Genomic DNA, 25492 nt, shown 5'->3' with positions numbered 1-25492 from the left:
CTTGGGTTCCTCCCCTCCCCACTGAAAGAATCACTTCAGCAGGGATAATATCCAGCATATTCAAACTGATTGGGCTGACAGAAGGGGCATACTCTACTGTATTTTCCGTGCATGCCCTAAAGAGATGTTGGTAGAAAACTGTCTGTCTGAATCTGATTTCAAGGAGCAAATGTTTCCCCCCTCTTTCAACAAAATCGGTGGTTTGTCTGCCACTTGCTCTGCTCCGTTTGCAACTTCCTGCCGCGGCCTAACTTAATACCTAAACTGTGGCCAGCCCAGGCCCTCTCAGAGGTCTAGAGAGGCCCAGGCCACTTCCAACTTTTGAAGCCCCTAGCCATAATAAAAATAAAAAAGTGACGACACATGGTCTAATCTTGTACTGTCAGATCCAATATATTTTTGTCATATTAAAGAGTTTAAGATGTTTATAAATATTAATAATCTATATCAGTTAACAAAAAAATGGTCTTTTAACAAATCACATCTCTTATTTGCTTAAATTTGCAGCTCTAAGCTGAGAGTATGCGTCACCTTTTGGTACTGATAAGGATGTGCATAAAAACAAGTTGCGAAACTCATCAAATGCCAAAAAATTAACAAATGTCTAAATTTGAAGTTCCTTTTGAGCTTGAGGCCCAGACCAAATGGCCCTCCTGGCTCCCCCTCTGATTGGCCCTGGGCGCACCTACTTCCATGCTGGGGTCACTGCATTGTTCTTCTCTGTCTGCATGCTGCTGCCACTGCTCCCCTCCCTCCCCATTACATTCTCAGTGCTCTACAACGAGGCCACAGAGGACTCCAGAGAAAACCAGCGTGAAAATGGGAAGCCACCCTCTTCTCATGCTACCACCTCTACTAGCAGCCTGAGCTGCAGTCTCTTTTCTTGCCACACTGAGGCCTGGTCTGTGCTGAAAAGTTGCATTGGAATAGCTACATTGGTCATGGGTATAGGAAACCACAACCCTGACCAGCGTAGCTGTTATGCTATACAAAGTACATGGGATCTTATATAGGGAAGGAGGCAAAAACGCCGCATTTATTGAAAATACAGGAGTTAGCATATGCTTTTCAAACACACACAGACACACACCATGCATACACACAGAATCCTGCCAGTTGATGTTTATAGTTACCAGTCCAGAGTCTGGATCAATCTAGTGGCCAGCCAGATTGGGCGCAGAGGGGGGCCGGGCTCTGTCAGTTGCAATCTGATGCTCCGGGAGTGTGGCAAGACGAACTCAAAGTCCGATGGCAAAGCACCCTGTTCTTATAGTCTTTTTCCTCTGTTGAAGTCTATGGATTTTGCTGTGTCAGTTTATGACCTGTTATTCCTTAATTGCTGGTATCTTTTGATGGAAACATTCCAATACACCTCCGAGAGGGTCATCCTGTCCTTGTTTCCATTTAATCAATTGTCTTTAGGGGTGCCAGCCTTACCTCAGAGTCATCAATCTGCCCTTCCTTCATTATGGATGCGCATTGATGGTTCCCTGGTGTCGTTAAGTCTCTTCACTCCTTCCTTGCAGGACCGTCTAACATTTTTGCTGCCCCAAGCGAAAACAAAGAGCGCCACCTCGCCCCCTCCGAGTGTTGCGTCGCCCCAGTCCCCGCCCCCTCCGAGTGTTGCGCCGCCCAAGTCCCCCGCCCCCTCCGAGCGTCGCATCGCATCACGCCGCCCAAGTCCCAGCCCCCCCGAGCACCGCACCGCCCAAGTCCCCGACCCCCCCAGCACGGCGCCACGCCTCCCAAGCCCCGCTTCCCCCCAGCGCTGCCCGGCCGAACGAAAAAAACCAAAAACAAATCCCGAGTGCCACCCCGTTCCAAGGTGCCTCCCCAAGCACGTGCTTGGTAGGCTGGTGTCTGGAGCCGGCCCTGCTTCCTTGACCATCTGGCTATAACAATGGCCTTCACACCTTTTCTTTTCCTGATGCATACATTCCTCACTCACACAAACGGTCTTTTACAGAGACCTTTGAGAGCAAAAAACATTGTAAATTAACTCTTCCTAAATCTTATAATCAAAACAATTCACATTGGGGCCCAGGCCTTCAGCGTTCCTCTAATCTCCTTAACATAGGACACAATACAAGATCGTGTCTCTTACTTACTAAACCTCAAACAAAGAAATGTATATTTAATTAGAGTGCCTAATTTGTAATACATATAGGAAACCATAGTAGACATTATAACTTATCCTAAAACAAAAGGGTGACCATAATCAGTCATAAGGATTGTTCTGGTCTGTCCCTGCCTTAAAATCAGTACAGACACTGGCAGTCTGTCAAATGCATTTCTACCACAGTCCCAGAGGGTCCTTCCTTTCTGCTATTCAAAAAGGGTGGCTGGCAGGATGAAATCAAACCAAACATTAGTACATTTAATACATACTACATTATTATAACCAATCATTATAACCTTTAATACAAATATAAAATCCTACTCCTACACAGCTATGCGAACAGAGCTGTGTCTACACTGGGGGAGTATAGACTGCATCTGTAGTATGGGGCTATGCTGGCATAGTTTCCGTAGTGTAGACAAACTCCCTGCCAACTTTCAGCATACCACTAGTTCCCAAAACTGTCTCTTATACTGCAGCCCTTTCCACACCTGGGATATCTCCACTTCTCCCTGCCTTCAGTGAGAACCTTAAGAAAGGTTTGGGGGTTTGATTCAGAAATCCATAGCAAATAACGTCTGTCTTAAGCAGCCAACCTTCCCAAATATTCAAAGGCTTCTATAGAACACAGATAAATAAAACCAAACTTCGAGTTTCTAGCCCCAAACTCTCTTCTGAGAGGTGCTTTTCCCCCAAAATGGCTTGAGATTTTTAGAAAAGTAAAGGCCTCTTATTCTTGTCTCACACACACACCATAAATATGCCATGCCCGATGCATGTTAGATTTGGTCAAAATGTTCCCAGCTGGTAGGTCACATAAAAACTTTTGTGTGGTTTAGCTAAGTTATAGGAGGAGTTGGTCAAAACTGGGCTTATAATGGAGGGCTAGTATAAAACGGCTTGGCTTTTGAAGAGTTCCTTCTTCCCCCAATACTTAAGAAACTCTGGAATTCTGAAACAATGGTGGCTTCGTAAGCCTACAAATACCAATGCACGTTTTACAAACCTTGCTTGTTCTGCCAACAGTCAATGCAACTACTTGTGTGATTAAGAGTGCAGATAGAATACTTCAATCAGTTTTGGCTCCTCATTACCAGAAAGATGTAGATAAACTGTAAAGGAATTCAAGAAAGAGCAACAAAAATGATGAAGGCGCTGGAGGGACTGACTTACTGATGAAAGGTGGAAAAAAAATGCTTAGCTCAGTGACAGCTTGGGAGAAGGGGTGGCATAAGTCTACAGATATCTGAAGGGTGTGAAAGGCAGGGATGGAGAGGAATTTTTAGCATGGTGCTAGGGGTTATAACTTGGAGTAAGCTATGAAATACATTGTTTCAGTAAAGGGGAATATAAGCTAATTGTCAAGAAAAACTTCCTGACATAGATCTGCTACATTGTGGAGTAGTTTTTTTAAGGGTAGTGGTGGAAGCCCCATCCCTTCAGACACTTATCCTAGACTGGATAAGCCCCTAAAAATAGATTGTAGGGAGCAACCATGCATTGGTAGGAGGATGTTCTACAGCCTAGCAGGTCTTATCCATCTCCAGTTACTATGGCTGCTAATGCTGAACCTTTAGATACATATTGGGTTACTACATGGAGAAGTTATTAGTATTTTGCTTTGATACTTTTGTTTTGTTTTTTTGCAATCTTTTTGTTGTTATATCCGCAGCAGGGACTCCTTTTTCTGGTTTTGTGGAGAGCCCAGCACTGATTGGGCCGTTTAGGTGTTACTATAATGCAAATGAATATTCAATAACAATAATTTGCTTACTGATCATTCCCTGGCTTGGTATCTTGTGACAAAACAATATCTTCTGATTTCTATTTAAAATTGGGAATTTTGGGTTTTACCACAGGAAAAGGTATAAACTTGCTATGTGTTGCTGCTGCTACAGATTTTTTTTTTTAAGGTAGTGAGTTCCATTTTTAAATACTTGAAATCTGTTTTGCATAAAGATCTTTCCTCTGTCCTGGTTTATGTCCTCTTTACTGCCAGTTTGCAAGTGTTTTTTGGTAAGTGCAGTTGTATTTATTATTGCCATGTAATCACAAAGGTTTCAAGAAGCAGGTGAATCTCATTTCAGGTAAAAATCTAATCTTATTTCCAGATTGTTAGGTGATTGCAAAGGAGTCTTAAATTTGGCCCCTGTGTGTTCGCTCCTATTCTACACACAGTTGTGTTTGGGAATTGTATTTCTCCAATGTTTTCTTAAAATGTACAAAAACATTTAGCTGAAGGATGTGATTGCATGAGAAGTAAATGACTATAATGATATTCTTAGATTGTGCTCCATGAGAGACCAGCTTTTTTATGGAGCTACTTAAGACCACTGTTCCAAGATAGCATAGGAAACATTAACGCTAGACCTAGAGATCCAGCTGTACTTTGTATATGTTGACTTCAGCAGCAATTGCAGCTTTAAATCATTACAATATTAAAACATGGGCTGACTGTTCATTGGGTTATCAGAATAAAGTGAAGGCACACGTGTATTAAAATGAACTCACTTAAGTTGGCTGATGGGCCTAACAAAATTTCCTACTATAAATCCCTGTTTTTTTTAGGGGGGAAAGGGAATTGTTAAAAATCTGTGTAATAATGTGTTGGAGCCTGGGGATACAAAGCTTGGGCTCAAGAGCAGGTTACTTTCTTTTTTATTAAAATCTTTAAATGCCGTATGCTTCAAACTAGATAGAATTGCAGACTCAAATGATTAGACTATTATTGGAGTTGGGTGTTTCTTTTGCATTATTTATCCCCATAAAAAGTGGCCAAATTATTAATAGTTGAAAAGGTACCTCTCTGCAGTGCACACTTCAGTGGGTAGCGCGCAGGAGGCTGTATGGACAAGTCACAGCCATTTATGCTCTAATCACTAAAGTCAAGAAGCAACTCACAGGAAAATTCTGTTCCTGGAGCTGCCACTGACTCTCTGTGTGGCCCTTGGATAAATAGCCACTCTGTGCCTTAGTTTACCTACTTGTGAAATGGGTATAATGTTGATCTATTTCACTTGGGTGTTGAGGCTCATTGGTTACACTTACACAGCAACTTTCAATCAGTGATTTCAAGTTGTTCTACAAAATAGTATCTATTATTACAGCTTCCAAAGGAGCCTTTGCAACATACTGTGTCAAAGATCCTTCACCTCCACAGACTGTAACACCTGTCTTTTATACAATGGGGCGATCACTTAAGAGCACGTGGTAAAAAAGTAAGATATTTAAAAATTAATATTATGTAGGAGTGTTCTATATACTGTATGAGCAAAACTAATTCAATCTGGGACATTTTGTTATATGAACAGTCCACTGTAGAGTGCTTACCCAATCTGTGTTTTTATGTGTACACCACAGAGCTGTGTGAATAATTGATTTTTCAGTTTACTGGCTGTACTGACAAATCAAGAAAAACTTTTGGCAAACCGAAAAGTCTTTAGTTGGTTTATTATTTATTTAGTTATGGTGGAACAAAGCGTTTTGTTCAACCTGAACAAAATGTTTCATTTTCTTTTTGAGCTTTACATTTTTTTCATTTAAAAACAACAAAACAAAATTGAAGTAAATGTTGAAATAAAATATTTTGATTTCTTTGGAGGAGGGAGGATTTTTTTTGTTTTTTGACCAAAACAATTCCGCAAATTCATCATGAATTCACAAACCTGAACTTGCATTTTTCAGAGGAAAATTTTACCTTGCATTAGTACACTATCAAATAGTGCTGAACCCCTTTGCAACAGCCCACTGTAGGTGGTGGTGGTAGGAGTAGTAATAAAAACACTCACTTGAAAATCATGGAAAAGTATGTGTGTATCTGAGTAGCTGTAATGTATTGGCTTAACTCCTTCTTCATAATTATTCCCTCTTCTCCCCCCCCATTTGTTTCATGGCTGCATAAAAGAAATATAAAATAAACATCTGACACAACTACCTTGGAGTGGCGCATCTCTCTGAATTTTTTTGCTGAACAAGCAGAATGCAGCATTCATTCTGGAACATCTTTCTCAGTAAACCCTCTTGTTCCTAAGAGTTGCAGGGGTTTTCAGATAGCTGGATCTTCCAAACTAAGGTGACCAGATGTCCCGATTTTTGGGTCTTTTTCTTATATAGGCTCCTATTACCCCCCACTCCCTGTCCCGATTTTTCACTTTGCTGTCTGGTCACTCTATTCCAAACCCACACACTATGCTATCCATTACTTACGGATTTAGTTTCAGCTTAACTCTGAAGTTCCAAAATAAGCTCTTGATCTTTCTCCTCCCTCAAGTTCCTGTTAAATGTTCTGCTGTCAAGGGCTGGACATACGGCTCCCTCTGGAAATTGTCAGTGCCACTCCAGTGTCAGACAAATTGCTATTAAATGACATAAGGCACTCTAGAGGCTCGGCACCTAGGCGTAGAGTATCAGACTTAGATTTCTCAACTGGTTGTGCACAATATACACTGCTGGGCCTGCAAAAATGCTCTAGATATGTCCTCATACAAATAGCCTGTATTGGTGTGTGCAAACTTGACTTCCAGATGGCAAAATGTAGACACTTGCCTTTGGAAATATGGCTCTTGATGGTGGTGCATCAGTACTGACACTTTTTTTTAAAAATTGGGGATAAATGCTCTATTCATATTTTTTTTTTCTTGCACTTTTAAAAATAGCTTAGCATTCAGATTCCATGGTCTTCTGCCTTTGCTTCTGTGTTAAAGACAGGTCAGCCTCTCTGGCAGAAATGCCACTAGTGTGTACACTTGACATTTCTGTAAGGAGACCTGATACAGAAGAGCTGCTTTTCAGAGCCTGAAAATATGAGCTGAACATTTTCCAAAGTGAGGATGTTGGAACCAACTGTGAAAGCTGCTTCTTGTTCCAAATATGCTAATGTTGTAAACAGATTGCAACAGTTAGCAGCTGAAAAAGATGGTTAGAAAATATTTTTCAAAACATGGGCAGTGCTGAAATTTATTCACTGATTGACTTTTTATGGCCCTTTTTCCTGAAGAATCTGTGCATCTAGCAAATATTACTGATGTTATCCTCCTAGTGCCCTGTCATAAGGAGAAATAGTATCCCTTTTTTACAGATGTGGAACTGAAGCACTGAGCTATTAAATGACTTTCCCAAAGTCACATGGGGAATCTGTGTGGCAGAGACAGGGTTTGAATGTAGCATTGCCAAAATCCATGCTGTGCCTTAACCACAAGACCATTCTTTCTGGAAGAGAAGTAAATTTGCAAGTTTAAATCATTGCTTATGAATTGTATGATTTTTATACAGGGAGTTAGTTTTCAAAAGAACTCTTCCCTAAGAGTGAAATCCTGGCTCTACTGAAGTTGATGGCAAAGCTTCCAGTGACACCAGTAGAGCCAGGATTTCACCTGAAATGTGCAAATATAAGCTATTAATTACATAGCACAACTTTTGCCAACTATTGATTTTAAAATGTTTCCTCAAATTGTTCAAGACTTGCGAACTGGCTCTGTAACTGATCCTAGGGTGATTCTGTGCTCACAGTACAGGACTCACTCAGAAAATCTGGGGTTTTAGTCCATGCCTAATCACAGACTTTCTGCATGACGTTGGGCTAGTCACTTAACCTCCAGACCCTCAATTTCTCTAGACGTAAGATGAGATTAATGCAGTATCCACACTGGCATTTTGCCAGTGGAAGTATGTCATCAGAGGACTTCTGTTGTTCGGGGACGTTTTATTTTGGCAACAGAAAGTCTGGGTTTTGCTGGCAGGATTTAGATTTGGGTGTGGACACATGCAAACCTGTGTTAACAAAAGGCAGATTTCGCCAACAAAACTTGGTAGGGTACACCAGGCCTGATTATTGCTGTACCTGCAAAGACCTAGTGTAGACCTGGTTATTCCAGCCTCAATGTGTTTTTGCCAGTATAACTTATTTTGCTTGCTGAACTGGTATAAGCTATATGGATGATATTGCTTTTTTTTTTTCTCTCTTTTTTTTTTTTTGGTATGAGTTTACTCTACAGTCAAAGGTTTTCCAGTGTTAACCTGACCTGCTATTTGCCTACTTCAAAGGGGTTTTTGTTAACGGTTGTAAAGCACTTTGAGGGAAGGCGCTAGTCTAAAGTTACGACTACAGTACAGACCTTATAGTGGCACAGCTGTACCACTGCAGCTGTGCTGTTGTAAGGTCTCCCGTGTAGCTGCTCTACGCAGACAGCAGAGAATTAAACCACCTTCAACGAGCGGCGGTAACTAGGTCGGCGGGAGACGCTTTCCTGCCGACATTGTGCTATCCATACCGGCGCTTGTGTTGGTGAAACTTATGTCAGTCACGCCTCTGACTGACAAAAGTGTGAGTGTAGACATAACCAAGCTCTCACAAAAGTTGATGAGAAAGTTGAAAGTCATAGAAATTTTGTTGATTTTTACATAGCTTCCACTGGTTTGAGAGGGCAGCGACTAACTTTTTAAGTGGATCAAGTTGGATAAATTGTATCCATCTTCCAGTTATTGGAAATAAACTTTAGGACTCTGGGTCCCTTGGCTGGCCACTGAATAAAATTAGCACTACGCTCATAACTATACCATGGGTGTAATTACAGTCCGGCAAGACGTAGCTGCTATTTTTATTGAAGTGTGCTGGCATGTGTGGTCAAGTCACTGTGGAATTTCACAACGGAAGGCATTGTCTAATGTCTGATCCTCTTCACATCCTCCAGCTGAAGGATATTTTTGGTTTTGTGTGTTAAATTACCTACATATGCAGAGTGTTAACATTGATATGAGAAAATCCATGGAACAAATAAAAACAAGGACTGTTAGATCTTTCCTTTTGTGTAGATTTGTGCCAAGCACCAACCAAAGTTCTGCAGACTGTGGTTCTGCCTATGTGCTGCTTTGTAAGTGACAGCTAATTTGATGTATTGTTGCATCAAATTTTAAGACTAATAATGATTTGGGGGCAGAGAGAGGGAACAGGCTTTTGTGCCTTAACTTTATTTAGAAGTTCTTTTTTCTTTTGGTAGGCAGAGGAAGAAAGGTGTAATGAACAAGAGAATGCTCAAAGAATTGAGGGTAAAAGCAGAATGGTGTACTAGAAAGGGAGAATCATGCAAGAACTTGCAGTCAAGCTATGGATAGATGGAGTGAAGAAAGGACGAAGATTAAGTTCTGTGGGAGTGATCCCTGAATAAGGAGTTCTGAGCCCAAATATTGGAGAAAATTTCCAAATAGTGGGTGGTTCTCAACCTGTGGGCTGCTTGCAGCCCAATCAGCACACAGCTGAGGCCCATGTGACATCCTCAGGGCCATACAGGTAATATATATATTGTTTGGATATGGCCCACATAACACATAGAGAGTTGCATATGCAGCCCAGAATGGTAAATAGCTTGAGAACCACTAGGTGAGACTGTGGAATAGCCTCCCAAGTGAAGCAGTGGAAAGGTTTCCCTTTAGGATACTTAAAACTATACAGGGGTCTGGAAAAAGCTTTCTACAGAAGACTCTTTTATTGGCTGAGTGTATAGACAAAGTGAGCCAATCGATATTTTCCTACTCTAGTTTCTGTAATTCATATAACTTCAAATTGCAGTATTAGCACACACAATACTACAACTAAAAATAAAAGCTATTGGTGCTATTTTTTAGCAAAGTAAGTTGTACAACAATCTATATGAAATATGCTGTCACTGATGCAGAACTGCAGTGTCTCAGGGATTTCTTTTATGTTAGCATATTAAAAATTAGTATTTGGCAGTACCTGTGGAAAGAGAGATTTCTAATGTCTATCAAGTGATAAAAGCACATGATGTTCTGAGAATTATTTCAGTAGCATAATAAGTAGTTATCCTTTCATGTTTTTAAGAGTAAATCACAACAGAAAAATTCCCAACAGATTCCCTCCATTTATGGTCAGTTCAAATTTTATGGAGACTTGACATTAACTGACTGTCATTAACTTAGCCATTCCCTGTAACAAGATCACTTGTAAGAAAGCCACTGGTTTTGGGAGGTTTGTCGTCACTGGATACCGCAGTAGTGATTTACATTGGTGGGAAGTGCTATTTTTGTTGCAAGTCAGCTTCATCCTCTGGCAACACCATCTATTTCAGAGCAACTCTCTTGCCTCCTTCTCTTCACTGGGCATATCTGTTGTTGCAGAAACGTATGTTGCCATTTATCTCTTTCTAGTTAACCAATCGTGCTGTGGCATGGCTCACTCCTCTTTTTCTGTCTCTTTCTCCATAACTAACATGACGGGTTTTTTTGGTCTTGGAGCAGTATGGTCATAACACTTTTCTAATTGACTTTCTCTCTGCTGGTTGTGCAGATCAGGGCCTGCCCTGCAGTTTAAGCTTCTCCAGTCCAGCTTTCAAACGTTATAGTAACGATAGGAGAAGATTTAAAGCTGAATGTTGTTTTGTTGTGGATGCCACAGAGTGCAGCTTTGTTAATGGTTGGGGTGCTTAGTTTGGGAAAAACTCAAGCATCAGAACTTGATGTTTGAAATATGGCTTCTGTGAATGTTGGAAATGAGCTTTTGCAGCTTGTGTGTAAACCTCCTTGGTTCTTGCAGGTGATCTCCTTGGCATACTTCTAGCTTGTTTGTTTGTGCCTCAGGTATTCTTGCAAGAAAGGACTGATTTGTGGCACTTAGCATCTTCTTCCCTGAATGGAAAAGGTCTGTAGAATAACCACTCAGATAAGCACCCAAAAATAAATAAAATTGTTCAGTGAAAGCCTGCCTATCTGACGAGACACTCTGCTCCTTTCTTCCTTGCAGGCAGACAAGAAGCAATCTATCCAAGATTTCTCCTTTTCAGCAATAAGAATAAATGTAAAAAATATCTTGGCAGCCATTAGAATTCCCCTCCGCTTCAGAGCGCTAGTGGGCAAAGTTCAGAATGTACATACTAAAGCTTCGTTTTTCTGATCCCAGGTGAAATCCTGAAATGACTTAATATGCCAAAGTACATGAGGATGCAAAGTTCTGATTCCTCTCGATGCACACAGAAACTCCCATTACTCTGAATGGAAGCACTGTGTGCAGCAAGTAGAATAATTACCTCCACACAGCTGTGTTAAAAGAACATTACTGAGGTTTCAAAGTCAAGCACTCAACCTGAATTCTGGCCTTTCCTAACTTTTAACTGTTCAACCTTTAATCTGGCCCCCTTGTGCCTGTGCATTATGATACAGTCTTTACTTACGTGATCACATACTGTTTTCTATCGGAAAAAACGGAAACTCCATGTGGCACCCACCTGAGTCATCAGTATGGTTGGAACCCTTTGATCCATTGCACAAATCTCTTCCACTTGAGCTTACAGTGTAACTGATAGCAGCAGTAGGTTGTTGTCCTCCACGTGGACCAGTACTAAAGGGGGATGAGAGAGACACTTTTTTTCACAGATATTTGCTGACAGCAGAGTAATTGAGACACTAAGGGATCTTGGGTTACTTTCCAGAGTGTGCTCTAGCAGTCACAGATTCTTCTGCCCATTCCCTACAAGCATGGCTCCTTCTTCCCCATCCCCTCCAACCTGTCCCTATCCTCATCCTGGCTCCTTGTCTACCCAGTCCCATGGTCTCGGTCTCCACTCCTCAGGCTTCTCATTCCAGTCCCAGTTTCCTTGCCCAGCTAGTCTTAATCTCTCCCTCTGGATGTACTGAGTCCCAATCGCCTTCTTCCTCCTCGCTTCCAGATGCTCCCTTTCCAGCTCCTACTCCCCTCTGGCTCTTCATCTGAGCTCCACATCTCATTGGCTCCCAGTTCTAGTCTCCCTCCTCAAACTCCTCATCCAATCTCAGTCTTCCCCTTCCTGGTCCCTTGTCTCAGTCTCTCTGACCAGCCACACCTCAGCTCCTTGTCAGATTTTCCTTCCTTCTGTTCCTTTCCATCCCCCCCACATTGGTTCCTACTCCCAGTCTCCTTGCCAGCTAGTTCCAGTGCCCCTTCCCCTGCCCCCAGCTCCTCATATGACCTATGTCTTCCACCCACCCAGCCAACTGGGCATCTAACCTTGTTTTCAGAAATGGCTAAACTGTTGTAGCTGAAATTTTCCAAAAAACATTGAACCTGAGGCAACACCCTGCATGGAAAATTGCCCCCCAGATGGTTACAGTTTGGTAAAGTGACAAACTACTGAGAACAGGGGTGGTGCTAAAGTGGAAAGTATTAGGCAACTTTAACAATAAGTGGTGCTACCAGCATGTCTGTAATATTGTAAATATAGGGGTGTGTGAGTAGGGAGAACTTATATGGTCACTAATGTGTGCATGGTGGCCTGGTTATTTCCTTGGCCCTGTGTCCTAGGTCAGGGGTTCGGGACCCCTCAGGGGGTCATGAGGTTGTTACCTGGGGGGTCGCAAGCTGTCAGCCTCCACTCCAAACCCCGCTTTGCCTCCAGCATTTATAATGATGTTAAATATATAAAAACATGTTTTTAATTTATTAGGGAGGTCACACTCTTGCTGTGTGAAAGGGGTGACCAGTACAAAAGTTTGAGAACCACTGGCCTAGATGCATTTGTGAAATTAGGTTTGTCGCAATTTTTGCTTGCTTTTTTTTAATAATTTTTTTTTCACAGCAGGTTTTTTTTTTTTAACCAGAAACCCAGGATTAATTTGCAGATTTTTCTCCTGGTGTTATGCTCCAGCTAATGTACATTTTCTGATGTCTGACATTAACTTTTAAGCTATATTCATTTCATGTCAATCTTCTTGTATATATGCAACTGAATAACTTGGTGTTCTTCTGAACACTGAGTGTTGGAGTGTGACCTGGAAAACATCACGGGCACAATTCTACTTTCCTTGAGCATCTGAAATTCCCATTGAAATCACTGGGACTCCTAAATGTGCAAGGAGTGCAGGATCACATGCCAAATTTGTAAACCAGCATTGTGAACAACGAGATCATAAAGTATTTCCTAACGAAAGTTCACAGACCAGTTTGTCTGTACAACATGGCTCATGTGACTGTTAGATCTGCATTGCCGTTGCAGCATGCACTTTGCTCATAAAGCGCTACATTGTACTTATCCAAAAGTTTTTCGCCTTTGGCTATAGCTCTCTCGCCAGGAGACTAAACTCCCTCATGGTTTATAGACTGATGATGATATATGTTTCCCCTGAAAACACCCCACTCTCTTGGGTAGCAACAATCTGGGATATTTTTAAATAGCCCCCTTTTCTGACTTTGACTTTGCCTGATATTCAGCAAGAAAAAACAGAGATTTTGTCCTTTGGATGTTAGACTCCTACTTAAAATCTATGGAGCATCTTTTAATTGGATTTATCCAAACAATTAACATATCATTTTGCCAGACATGGCAGGCCAGACACACACTTGTTTAGTCTGGGCTGGTTTTTATTGAACAGACAAACAAAATTGTAAAACAACAGATTCGCAATTAAATCAGGTGTCCACGATCAGCTGCATAGCAAACATCCATGGCTGAGGATCATCAGGAGTCATTTCAGCTGCCTGCAAATAAACTATCCTAATTTATTGCACTCCCGTCTTATGTATTCAAGCTGTTCAGATTTGTTTGTCTTTTAAAAAAAAAAAAATCTGCCTGTGTAACTCTCTAAAAAAATGTTCTGTAGCTTGGCTCATTCCCGTGGCTGGTGGTGGTTGTTACACAGAAGGACTGTGCTTTCTTTCACTGAACAAGGAGGACTGAACTAGGCTTACCTTAGCTATTTCTTCTTCTTGTTTGTATACAATTTGAGATTGAACTAGTCCTATATTATTATTTATTGAATCATATGTCCAGCTTGCAGCTTCACGCATGAAATCCCTTGGTAGCTTCATAATATGTAGATTGTTACCGATCTTTATTTTATGATCCCAGTCACCTAACATGGGGTATAAATGTTGCAAAAGGCTTATACTCCTGTTACGTGATGGGTCAGTATCGTCTGAATCCCTTGGCCCCCATTACAGTAAGGGCTAGAGTATAGAATGCAGGATTTAGCCCATATTAGGGTGATATATTTGTATCCAAAATACAAATCGACCTATCTTGATTTCCCCTCCTCCCCTTCGAATGTTTAGGAAATTAACCTTGGGCCCTATTCCTTCTCTACAGTGTGTGCACAGTTACATTTGATGAATTACAATCAAGTCTGGCAAAACTCAGTCATAATTCTGACATTTCATCTATGGGCTGCATAATATTTACGATAATGTAACTGTGAACTGCAAAGCTTTTATTTAGTATTGCTTATCTGCCCTTTTAAAAAGCTCTCCAGTTAGAATATATGAAGCCCATAACCAGCTTTCAGAAACTGACGGTTCACATCCTTGACTGTCAGTGTTGAGGGCAGGACAAGAAAAACCTTATGTATTTTACGTTTTAAAATCTATTTCTGTTCCCCATACTTTCTCCTGAACCTTGAATGGGAGGACCAGAAATGCACTGGAGATGAGGGGAAAGAAGAGAAAAGCCCAAGATGCAGCAAAATGAAAGTATAAAAGGGAGGAATGCTGGGTATTAAAGTTTGGGCATTGGCACAGGTATAAACCATGGGAGCAAACCACCTTGATGATTTTTAACCTTGCTATAAACAGCTGCAGATACATTCATTGTTTCTTTGTGTGTATTGTTGGACTACTTATTTTTGACTCTGGAGCACACATTGCATAGTATGATGTACAAGAAATCAGTTCTTTGCATAAGTGTTTATTTAGAGTGACTAGAAGGGGTGTGTGTGTGTGTGTGTGAGAGAGAGAGAGAGAGAGCGCCACTCACAGGAGGCCGTAAGTGTTGCAGTGAAAAGATATTTGAAGTCTGTTTTGATGTTCACCATATTACTTACACTGATTATGCTGCACATAATTATGTAATTTATTTTCATAGGATGCTATCAAGTCAGATTTCACAGCGTGATTTTTAACAGGAGTTAAATAACTACTTGGCCATTGGCATTCATGTCTGTAGGTACTAAGATAACAAAATTGTAGGCTTTAGGGGGTCAGGAAGCAATTATCCACCCCTACCTAGAGCGCTGCTTGATCTGATTAAGTGTGTTGTGTGGACTTGGTGGTAGCCTTTTGCTGCAGCATCAGGTATTGACAACTGTTCATATAGGTAGATCAATGCTAAACCTGGTCTGATAAAGCTAAACCTGGTCATGGTCTGATAAAGCTAAACCTGTATCAAAGTTCCAGTTCTTTCCATCTGTAATACTTCCCAGGGTTGTGAGACCCCTTGCTATCACCTGCCTTTAGCAGGAGGAAGCCTTGTCTGTGCCTGCCAGATGTCAGCTCCCTGACTCCACCTGTCATGGGCAACACAAACTCTCCCTTCTTAGCCTACAGAGGCTCTGCTGTCCCTCTGCAGTTGAGCATGGCTATTGCTACAACCCACGAGTCCTCTTGAGCGTCTCCCTTACCAGTTACACCTTAGATCACAGCTCCACTTAAGACGCAGCACTTAGATATGTTTATAATGAAAACAAGTATAAATGTATTTAACAAAGAATAGAAATTTGAGAAATAGTAAGTAAAAGTATTGGAACCAAATGGTTACATGTAAAATAAAATCTTAACATGCACTCTAGAGCCTAGACTTAACAAACAAGATATGTTCCTGTCTAATGAAGTTGAGCTCACCCCAAGTCTTTGCAGCATTTGCCAGCCAGCCTGGCTGTGACCCTCCGTTCATAAAACAGAACATGCTAACGCTTTGCCTTCTAGGTGAAGGACCTAGGTGTACTCAGTACTCCCAGTTATACCTCCCAAATCCATTGTTTTTGCATGTAAACTTCCTTGCTGTTTTTGCTTTTTCCTACATCTTTCCTCTTGTTGAATTCACAATCTTCTGATTTGGCATCAGGCTCAGTAATTCAAAAAGTACTCCTGGGGGAATTCTGCGCCACTGAATGTGTGCAGAATTCATGTTCCTCGCAGATTTCTTTGCTTTCCTGCAGAAAAATGGCTTTCTGACAGGGAAGCAAAGGGAAGCTGCAAGAGCAGTCATGCACCACTCCCTGGCAGTTCAGGTACATCGTTTCAGGCACCCAGAGCAGCCAGCGGAGAGGTAAATCACCGTGAGGTTGCAAGGAGTGTCTGGTGCTGTATCAGACCCACCCCCAGGAACTTCCCCCAGCTGCAGGAAGCTCAGCATCCACTCCTGCTTCCTGCCCCCATCGCTCCTCAGCTGTGGTGGGAGGGGTCACTGTATGGGGAGCTGCTCCCCCATCCACCCAACCCCTGTGCATCTGGACCTCTTAGACCCAGACACTCCTGCCAACCCTAACCAGGTACATCCAGAACCCTGCTAGCCCTCCATACCTGAACCCCACCCCACTGAACCTCAACCCCTGCATCTGGAGCCCCCTGCACCCAGACCCCCTGCCTCCAGACCCCCACCCCTGCACCCAGACCACTTCCCACTGAGTTCCCTGCACTCAAACCCTGACCCTGATGCTCCACCCCCTGCACCACCCTGAGCCCCTACATCCAGACTCCCACCCCACCGACTCCCAAGTAGCTGCACCCAGACACCCACCCCACCAAGCCCCACTCTCCCAGCACCCAGACATTCCCCGCTGAGATCCCCCACACTCAGACCACCTCTGCTGATCCCAGTTACCTGCACCTGGAAGTCCCTGGAGAGTCCCATTGCCCCTTCACCTGGACACACCCTCCCACGAGCCTCTGTGCATCCAGATCCCTGCACACCTAGACCCCTCACTGAGCTGCCTGCAGCTTAGATTGTCCCACACAGAATCCTTTCACCCCACACCTGGATTCCCCCACACTGAGCCCCTCCACACTTAGATCTTGCCTGATTGAGCTTGCCCCACACCTGATGCACCTGGGGCAGAGGGACAGGGCCACAGGGTGCCCAGGCCTTGTGCTGTGTCAGGGTTGGGTGCAGCCTTGTTGCTGAGTCTGTGTCCGGAGAGTGTGGGGTGGATGGCTGCAGGTGATCTCCCACCTTCAGCAAGCCAGTGGCCTGTGCTCCCACTGCCATGCTGGAGCCTCTGCATTTATTTATTGACAAATAAAGCTTGCAGAATTTTAAAATACTGTGCACCGAATTTTTAATTTTTGTCACAGAATGCCCTCAGGAGTAAAAAAAAAGGCCTCCATTGTAAAACGGACAGTACGCACGTGACCAGGCAGAGAGAGATAAGCGTCTCTTCCCTCCTACTTGACAGGAGCATGTTTATCATCTCCTCATGACCTGCCTTAACTCATGTACCTTCAGAACTTAATTTTCAGTACAGATACAGAATTCCTTAAACAAATGATCGTATATACATTTTGCAATGATTATGATGACTCTTGGTAGAGCTGGGGCTCTTGGTAGAGAATTCACATGTCACCTTTTGGTCAACTTAATATGCATACATCTGTCCTGGGGGATCCCGGGAAAACTCTGTACCCTCCCCCCCCCCCCGCCCCCAGGTGCCCTCTGCCAGTTAGCCCCAAGAGGTTCCTAAATCATACCCTCTTTAATTCTTCTGTTGTGTCCCTTTTTGTAGTGTCAAGATGGTGCTGATGTGGACCAGCGGCGATACCTTCAAGACTGTTTACTTTATCCTGAACCAGGCTCCTTTCCAGTTCTCCATTTGTGGCCTGCTCCAGGTCTTTGTGGACATGGCCATCCTGCTACAGGTTTACTTTTACAGCTACTACCCTCAAAAGCCAGCATCACACACTGCACACCCAGCCAGCACAAAGGCACTCTGAAGCACATGGTGGAGATGGCTACAGGTCAACAGTGTTGTGAAGTCTGCCTGTGCAGCTTTTCCTTCCACTTGTAAATACTGTACTATTTTGATGAGTTGAAAACGAGAGAAGAATGCTCGGCAACATAAGAAGTTTGGTATTTTTAATGGTTTGCTTCTGTTTGGTTTCAGATTCATTGTATAGAATTTGTTTTTCTGGGGGTGGGGTGTGGACAGTGTTTATTTTTTTGCATACTTACCTATGAGCCTTATAAATTCACGTGTGTGTGTGTGTATGTATGTTTGTACGTATAATTGCAAGGGCTGGATGTTTGTGTTTTTAATGCTATTTAAAGAAATGTTAAACCACAGAGACGATCGAATATTTTATCTGAAGCTTTTACCTATTTATATAAAGTGTGTACTTTGGAAGTAAGTTTGGAATATTGGAGTTAAATATTTCAGTGATGTATGAAGACACCATCAAAGTTTCAAAAAGGTTGGGTGCAGTGGATCAGAAAGGTGGGCAGGGGGAAAGGGACTGAGAAGGGATGGTGAACAATCTAAAGTAAACCAATAATAGCCAGTATAAAACGTAAATGTACTGTGTGTGCACACACTCACACTGCTGGATCAGTGTGGCACTGAATAGATCAAGGTGAGGGATGGTTATGGTGTGGATGATGCTATGGCCACATCTAAACTAGACATAGCTAGTTACCGGGTGGGATGAAGAGAGAATTTAAGAGGAGGGGAGAGGGAGTCTAACATAACTAAGTAGTCTTGCTTTGAAGCAGCTGCGTTCAGGAACAGAATGGGGCCCTGCATGATTAGGGGTGCACAACTGGGTGTGTGACAGAGACTCTGGGTGGGTTGTTGGGATGCCTACAGCAGTGCTGAATGGGGCCAGTAGGCAGGCATTGCCAGGAGTACTAGTGAATAATTACTAGGCAGTGGTTGAGAAATTGGGAAAAGCAGGAATAAAGATGTCAATGAAAATGGATTACTAAGGTTTGGAGTGGAGAACAGTTTGTGTGGGAGAAGTAAAGCAGTAATCTAGAGAGCAGGGTCTGCTTTCTAAAAATGTGGTTAGTTAACTATTGTGATTCACATTAGTATTATTGACTGCCAAGTGACACCAGTTTGTGTGCTGGGATATTTCTTGTGTTAGCCAATCATGCAAATGCTACAAAAGAACAGGTGTGAAGATAAGTATAATTGTTTTTCTGCTATTCAAGATCTTCCAGGCTGATTACTTTTAGAAAGCTAGATAGAAGCTGGAAGGGAAAGTGAGAAGGCCCGAGGGGCATATAATGTTATGTATAATCTAAATCGTATATAATTGTATGTTTGCCAACATCAGTCATTGTGCCCTTTCTGAGAATTGGCACTTCTCTGGAAATGTTAAGTGGATACAGATTTAATGTTCTGTTTTCAAGCCCTTTGGCTTCAGCCAGTTGCCACGATGAGCCTAGCTTGACCTGTAGGAGATGAATACAGATTGATTACTGAGTCCCAGAAACAGTTGTCTGTGTTGCCTTCTTCTTTGAGACTCAGTCTTTCCTACCAGATAAATGCTGCCTTCCTGCAGACACTGGTGTTTAGGGCAGTGCTAGATTTCCAGTGAGACATTTTTGTTTTCTGAGAACATTCCAAAAAGATACATTATCTTAAATAAGGCAGCAAGTCTGGGATATCACATCTTCAGTTTTCAATCAGGTATTTGGCTCTACCATGCTTTAGGTGTGGACCATCTTTAATGTGGGGTGGCCATTTTCTTGTGAAGAGTAAAAGCATGTAGTCACAATGCAGTAAAGTCTATCAGGAATGTTTATTTTAGGATAATTGACACCAAGTTGTCCTTTGCTGTTGTGCTTTGGTTTCCTTGTTTCTGAATTCTTAATCTCTCAGTCTAAAATAAATCCCAAACTGGCTGGTTTGACTGCTGGAATCCCACTCCCCATGCATTTCTTGGAGGTGATGTCCTCTGCTTCTGAGCCAAACCCTGTCCCATTGGCAAAATTCTCATTATCTTCAATGGGGTCAGGATTTGGCTGTATGGGTGTGGCATGATCCAAGCACAGTATTGCATTTGTGCACCCTAAGCCTCTGGTTTTTATGGAGCAGCCTCTGAGCTGATCATGTTCTCCCTTCAGGATGGCTGGGTGGTGAGCACTGCCCTGGCAGCTGGATGTAGAGGAGATTGGTACATCCCCGAGTAACACATAGGACCTGCCCTGGTCTTTGGTGTCTGCAGGGGACTACCTGGGCCACTGGCAAATCTACACAAATAAACCAAAACTCAGGAAAATTGTTCAATCTGAGGGCCTGGCATAGAGTGCTATGGTCAAACTCTTGACTCCATGCTTTTTGTTTGACACCATACTCTTTTATGCCTGAAGTGACCTTACAAAGAAAATGTATGTGGCATGGCAGACTATGAATGTTTTACTCCTCTCCCTTTCTCAAATGTTCTCGTTGTGTTAAAAGAACATCTGGGCTTTTCTCTTTTTAATTAAAAACGTAACGACTGTCCTCTCTGGTGTATGCTGCTTCAATGAGGATTGTATTTCTACTTGTATGCAAACACTTTCTCACATATTTTAATGGTTTGGTTTTTTAATATCTTGTAGTACTAAGATTTTTGTACCTGATGGTCTTTTTTTCTATTATTGTATGAAACAGGGGTGTAATAGCTAAATGGCTGCTAAGGTCTCTTGGCTTTGTGTAACAGGTATTACTGAAGATAAAATGAACATGTTTTTTCCTTTCTTCTTTTGGGACTCTTTGGTCTGCAGATTCTTAACAGTCTGCCGTCACTACCAAAAACAGTATGCTCGATGAACATGTTTCTTTCATACCAGAGCTGCAAATGCTGGAAGAGAAACCAGTGGACTAATGTCTAAAGTCATTTTCTATTTAGAGCATTGGAAAAGCTGGGATACATGGCTAGGAACTCTCTTGAACTTCATCTTGAAAGATGCTTTAAAAGCAAAGTTACAGAACTTTTTATACATAAGGAATTATCTGTAGCAGTGATCACTTCAGAGAATTAAGAAATCAATTACTTTAAATACTTATTTGTTGAATGTATGGTACATTTCATGGAGCTCGTTCTCTATCAATTGCAGTGATTTAAAAACAATTAAATAAATCAATCAATTATACATAAATTCAGTGTTGCTTTGTTTTTCTTCAAATGTAAGAAAGGAATCTTATTATTTAAAGATTTTTGTATTGCTCATCTGGTCTGGGACCTTGTCCTCATATGTTTCCCTAGAAAGGACAAGCAGGCTTTGGTTGCTATATAAATAATCATGAAGCATAGAGTGTCCTAAGATTTAAAGTCTAGGACTAGGATTCATGACATAGGGTCCTAGGGGGTGGATAAAAATCAATGATTTTTTTTTGTGTGGGGGGGGAGGTAAAATTTAAATTAGATTTTCTTTGTTTAAATTATTTTTTTTTTAAATAAACCTGTTTTAAAATGAAATCTGAATTTAATACAAAATATGTTAAGGCATAAACTTGTGTAATTTCTTAAACTATTTAAATAAAAAATAAATGGGCTGAATCCATGAGTTTCTATCAAAAAAAAATTGGATTGAAGGCTGCCTTACTGTATAAATTAAAAATTAGGAGGGAAAAAAATCTAATGGTTGAAGTCAAGCTTTATAAATATGGGTCATGTAAACAATAGGTCATGTACTGTATTGTGGGGTCCTCGGGAGATGTGCTCTGGGTACAAGAGCCTGGCAAGATCATCACAGGCATTGGGACCTGGCCTCCGACTCCAGAAGACACCATCATGTATCTCCTCAGCATCATCCATTGAGCCCACCTCCCTGGTCTCGGACTCCTGTTTTATAGCTTCCCCATACCTGCCTGGCTCAGTTATCAACTTACGAATATTCATGACTCCACCCATCAGTCACCATTTTCTAACATACTAAAAATGGACAGTTAATAAGAATCTGAAAATATCAAGTTATATAATTTGCTTAAATAAATATATATAGGTCTAGTATATCCTCCGAGATAACAAAAAGATGTACCAAAACTAGTATAAAGACTCTATTTAGTTGTAAATGGTCATATCAATGAATGAGAAGGCACCTTTCTTTAGAAAATAACTGAAGTACAAATGGAAAAGTTGATTAAAATTGGATGATTTTAAATAGAGTCTTTCTACTTGGTGATTTAAATCAATCCACCCTGCTAGGTTCTGTCTCCAGCTCTTTCGTGGACTGTCGGTGTGACCTTGAATAAATCACTTTACCTCTGTGTGCCTCAGTTTCCAGGTGGAAAATGGGGAATAGTAACTCACAAGGACGAAGTGTTAATTATTCAGTGATTGCACCTTGCAAGGGTTCTCATGAGGGCATATTAGGGGAAGAATAAGAGACCAGCCATAGGACCAAGTGTCAAACATCCCCCGCCTCTATTATTTCCCAACTATCCAAAATTTTCCCCAGCCTTTTTGAAGGGGGTCAGGGAATTGAAACTACTCAGGATTTCTTGACCATAAAATCATGCTATGGTTTATAGATGAACATTTCCCCTAACCAGGGGGTGTAGGTGTGAGATATTACATCCTCCCATGTTAATTAGAAAATGAAAGCAATCAGGCCTAGACTGGCCCATTGGGCACCGGGGCATTCGACCAGCATGTGGCTTGCTGGTGGAGTTTGGTTAGCCCTGACATCCATGTTGCTAGTGAAGCATATGGTAGATGGAAGGAACTGGGGAGCTGCTGTTTCTGCTTTTAGTGATTTGGGGAGCTACTGCTATTATTTGTAGAGCAGAATAGAGACCGAGGAGATAGGGAGGTAGGGTTGCCAACTTTCTAATCGCACAAAACCGAACACCCTTACCCATGCCCTGAGGCTGTACGGTGTACCCTTTCTCCAAAGCCCTGCCCCTTCACTGAGGCTCTGCCCACCATCCCCTCTCTCCATCCCTGCTTGCTCTCCCAACCCTCCCTCACTCATTCTCACCAGGCTGGGGCAAGCGGTTCGGGTGAGGATTTAGGTTGGGGCTGGGGATGAGGGGTTTGGGGGGCAGGAGGGGAGTTCTGGGCTGGGGCCGAGGGGGTTGGAGTGTGGGTGGGGGCTCCTGTCTAAGGCATGGGGGCTGGTGTGTATGGGGGGGGATATGGGCTCTGGTCTAGGGGTGCAGACTCCAAGGTGGGGCCAGAAATGATGGGTGGTGGGGCAGGACATTGGTGTGCGGGTGAGGGCTCCATCCAGGGCCAGGGATGAGGTATTTGGGGTGCTGGAGGAGGTTCCAAGCTGGGGCAGGGGGTTGGGAGTGTGGGATCTGGGTGGGGGTGGGAGTGTGGGTGCGGGAGGGGACTCCGGGTGAGGGTAGGGGGTTGAGATGCGTGGTGGGGGTGCAGGCTCTGGGTGATGCTTACCTCAGGCAGCTCCTCCCAAGCACCATGTTCCTTAGCTCCTAGGTGGTGGTGTGGCCAGGAGACTCTGCGCACAGGCACTGCCCCCACAGCACCCATTGGCTGTGGTTCCCGGCCAATGGGCACTGCGGAGCTGGCGCTGAGGTCGTGGCCGTCCCTCCACCTAGGAACCAAGGGACATGTTGCCCCCCCCCCCCCCGCTGGGAGCTGTGCAGAGCCAGGTAGGGAGCCTGCCAGCCCTGCACCAACTGGACTGTCAACGGGCAGGTCAGCAGTGCTGACCAGAGCCACATGGGTCCCTTTTCGACTGGGCTTTCTGGTCAAGTGAGTGTGTGGGGGGGAGGCATAAATTAGGTAGAAAGCAGAAGTAGGGAATTAAGAGAGTGATTTGTGGGGAGTTTCAGAGACTGGAGGGGGGAGAAGGCAGAAAATACAGAGGAGAGAGCGGGGTGAGGGGGCATCAGGGATACAAGGGAGTCTGGAAATTAAGTAAAATGCTGATTGCCCTGTTACAATTTGCTAACAGAAGGGCTGGACTGTGCAACTCTTATGGACCGTGGAAAGCACTTACCCATGTTATTCCCAGTCAAGTCAAGGGGATTACTTCTGTTATTGCTCAGTGTAATAAGTTGCACAGTATAGCTCAAAATGTACTCCTATGTAGCCCTGAGGATTAATCTGTTGGTCTGTATAAAATGTCTCTTTGATAAAAGTGTGTAGGCTTTATAGATTATAGAATTACTTGCAATAGCTGAAATGCAAGACACCTACAGACATCCAGGTCAGACACCCTGGTCAACATCCTGCGTGACGCTGAAAGCAACCTTTAGGACCCTTACTCCGAAAAGTAATAATAGAATACAAACCTACACAAATGTCTGGAGACCTTTGAATGGCTGGAGACCTTTCACCTACTGCCAATAGCAGTAAAGGATGGAAAGTGGGGAAAATGCCCACAAATCTAACAAGTACACCACAAATGCGTACATATATGTCACTCATACGCACATAAATGTTAGCCTATGAGGGATGTGTACCCTAACCTTTCCATGGGGGAAAGACAAATTTGGGCATAGGAGGAAGGATTTCTCCCTATAAAAAGGGTGATAATTCATCATTAGTCAGGCGATACATCCATCTATTTCTTATCGTCTCAACCTATATCTACACATCGATGTCCTCCCTCCCCTACGAAGGCTGTCAACTACTGACAAGTCATGGTGGTATTTCTTTTCAAAGCTGTAAGTATAAAGGAATCTATTTTCTGCTTTACCTTTAAAGCAGCGGTCCCCAACCTTTTTGGCACCAGGGACCGGTTTCATAGAAAAAAAAATTTCCGCAGACCTGTGGGATGGTTTTGGGACTATTCAAGCGCATTATTTATTTTTGTACTTTTATTTCTATTATTATTGTAATATATAATGAAATAATTATACAACTGACCATAATGCAGAATTAGTGGGAGCCCTGCCCCCTATCTGACCCCCCCCACTTCCTGCCCCCCCACTGCCCGCCCCCTCAGAATCCCCGACCCATCCTGCTCCTTGTCCCCTCACCATCCCCCAGAGACTCCCACCACCCTGGGACCCCACCCCTGCTCCCTGTCCCCTGACTGCCCCAACCCCTATCCCCCCCCTCCCTGAGTCCTGACAGACCCCCCCGGAACACCCACAATCCAACCCCCCCCATTCCCTGCCCCCTGACCGCCCCCTCTCTGTGCCCTGACTGTCCCCAGGACTCCCTGCCCCTTAGCCAACCCCCCTGGCCCCAGCCTCTTACCCCCGGCTCCCTCCTCACCCGGAGCCTCAGTGCCTCGCCCGACAGCTGCAGCGTGTGGCCGGCGGGGCCTGAGCTCCGTCCCGCTCAGAGCCGCGTGGTGAGGGGGCGGGGCTGGGAGCTCCACGCCGAGCGGAGGGAGCTGAGCTCAGCCCGGAGCTCGCAGCCCCGCCCCCTCACCACGCGGCTCTGAGGGGGTGGGGCTCAGGGGCCCCGCCGGAGACACGCCGCTTGATGTGCTAGGGGTCGGTTCGCGGCCCGGTTCCTAACAGGCCGCGGACCGGGGGTTGGGGACCCCTGCTTTAAAGCATCTAGTTTATAGAGGGTTAAACTTATAACCATTTTATCACTTCCTTTCTCAACACCCAAGTGCTACTGCACAGAGGGAATTTAGAACTGTGAAATTTTGTAACTTTGTAATCTCAAACTGCTTTTAACATTTTTACATTTACTTAGTTTCATTGATTTTTAATAAAAGGTCTTGATTGACTATTTCTGTCTCAGTGTAAGTTCCTGTCATATAC

General features: G+C 43.3%; 1 protein-coding gene across 5 annotated transcripts in view; it reads left to right on the top strand.

Annotated features, from left to right (window-relative positions):
* Positions 1–20941, top strand: part of SLC66A2 (solute carrier family 66 member 2) — a 95251-nt gene extending 74310 nt beyond the window's left edge. For 2 of the 5 annotated variants that reach the window (XM_045006021.1, XM_045006020.1), the window contains one exon: positions 17594–20941. In XM_045006021.1, the coding sequence (XP_044861956.1) occupies positions 17594–17801 (208 nt within the window). In that variant the 3' untranslated portion in view covers positions 17802–20941. Of the gene's footprint in view, positions 1–5226; positions 5338–17593 lie in introns of all 5 variants that reach the window. The other 3 variants (XR_006577019.1, XR_006577018.1, XM_045006022.1) reach the window with 2 other exon arrangements.
* Positions 20942–25492: the final 4551 nt, after the last annotated feature.

The sequence above is a fragment of the Mauremys mutica genome, chromosome 2, assembly GCF_020497125.1.
Source record: "Mauremys mutica isolate MM-2020 ecotype Southern chromosome 2, ASM2049712v1, whole genome shotgun sequence".
NCBI lineage: Eukaryota > Metazoa > Chordata > Testudines > Geoemydidae > Mauremys > Mauremys mutica.
This window is presented reverse-complemented; position numbering and strand designations above follow the sequence as displayed.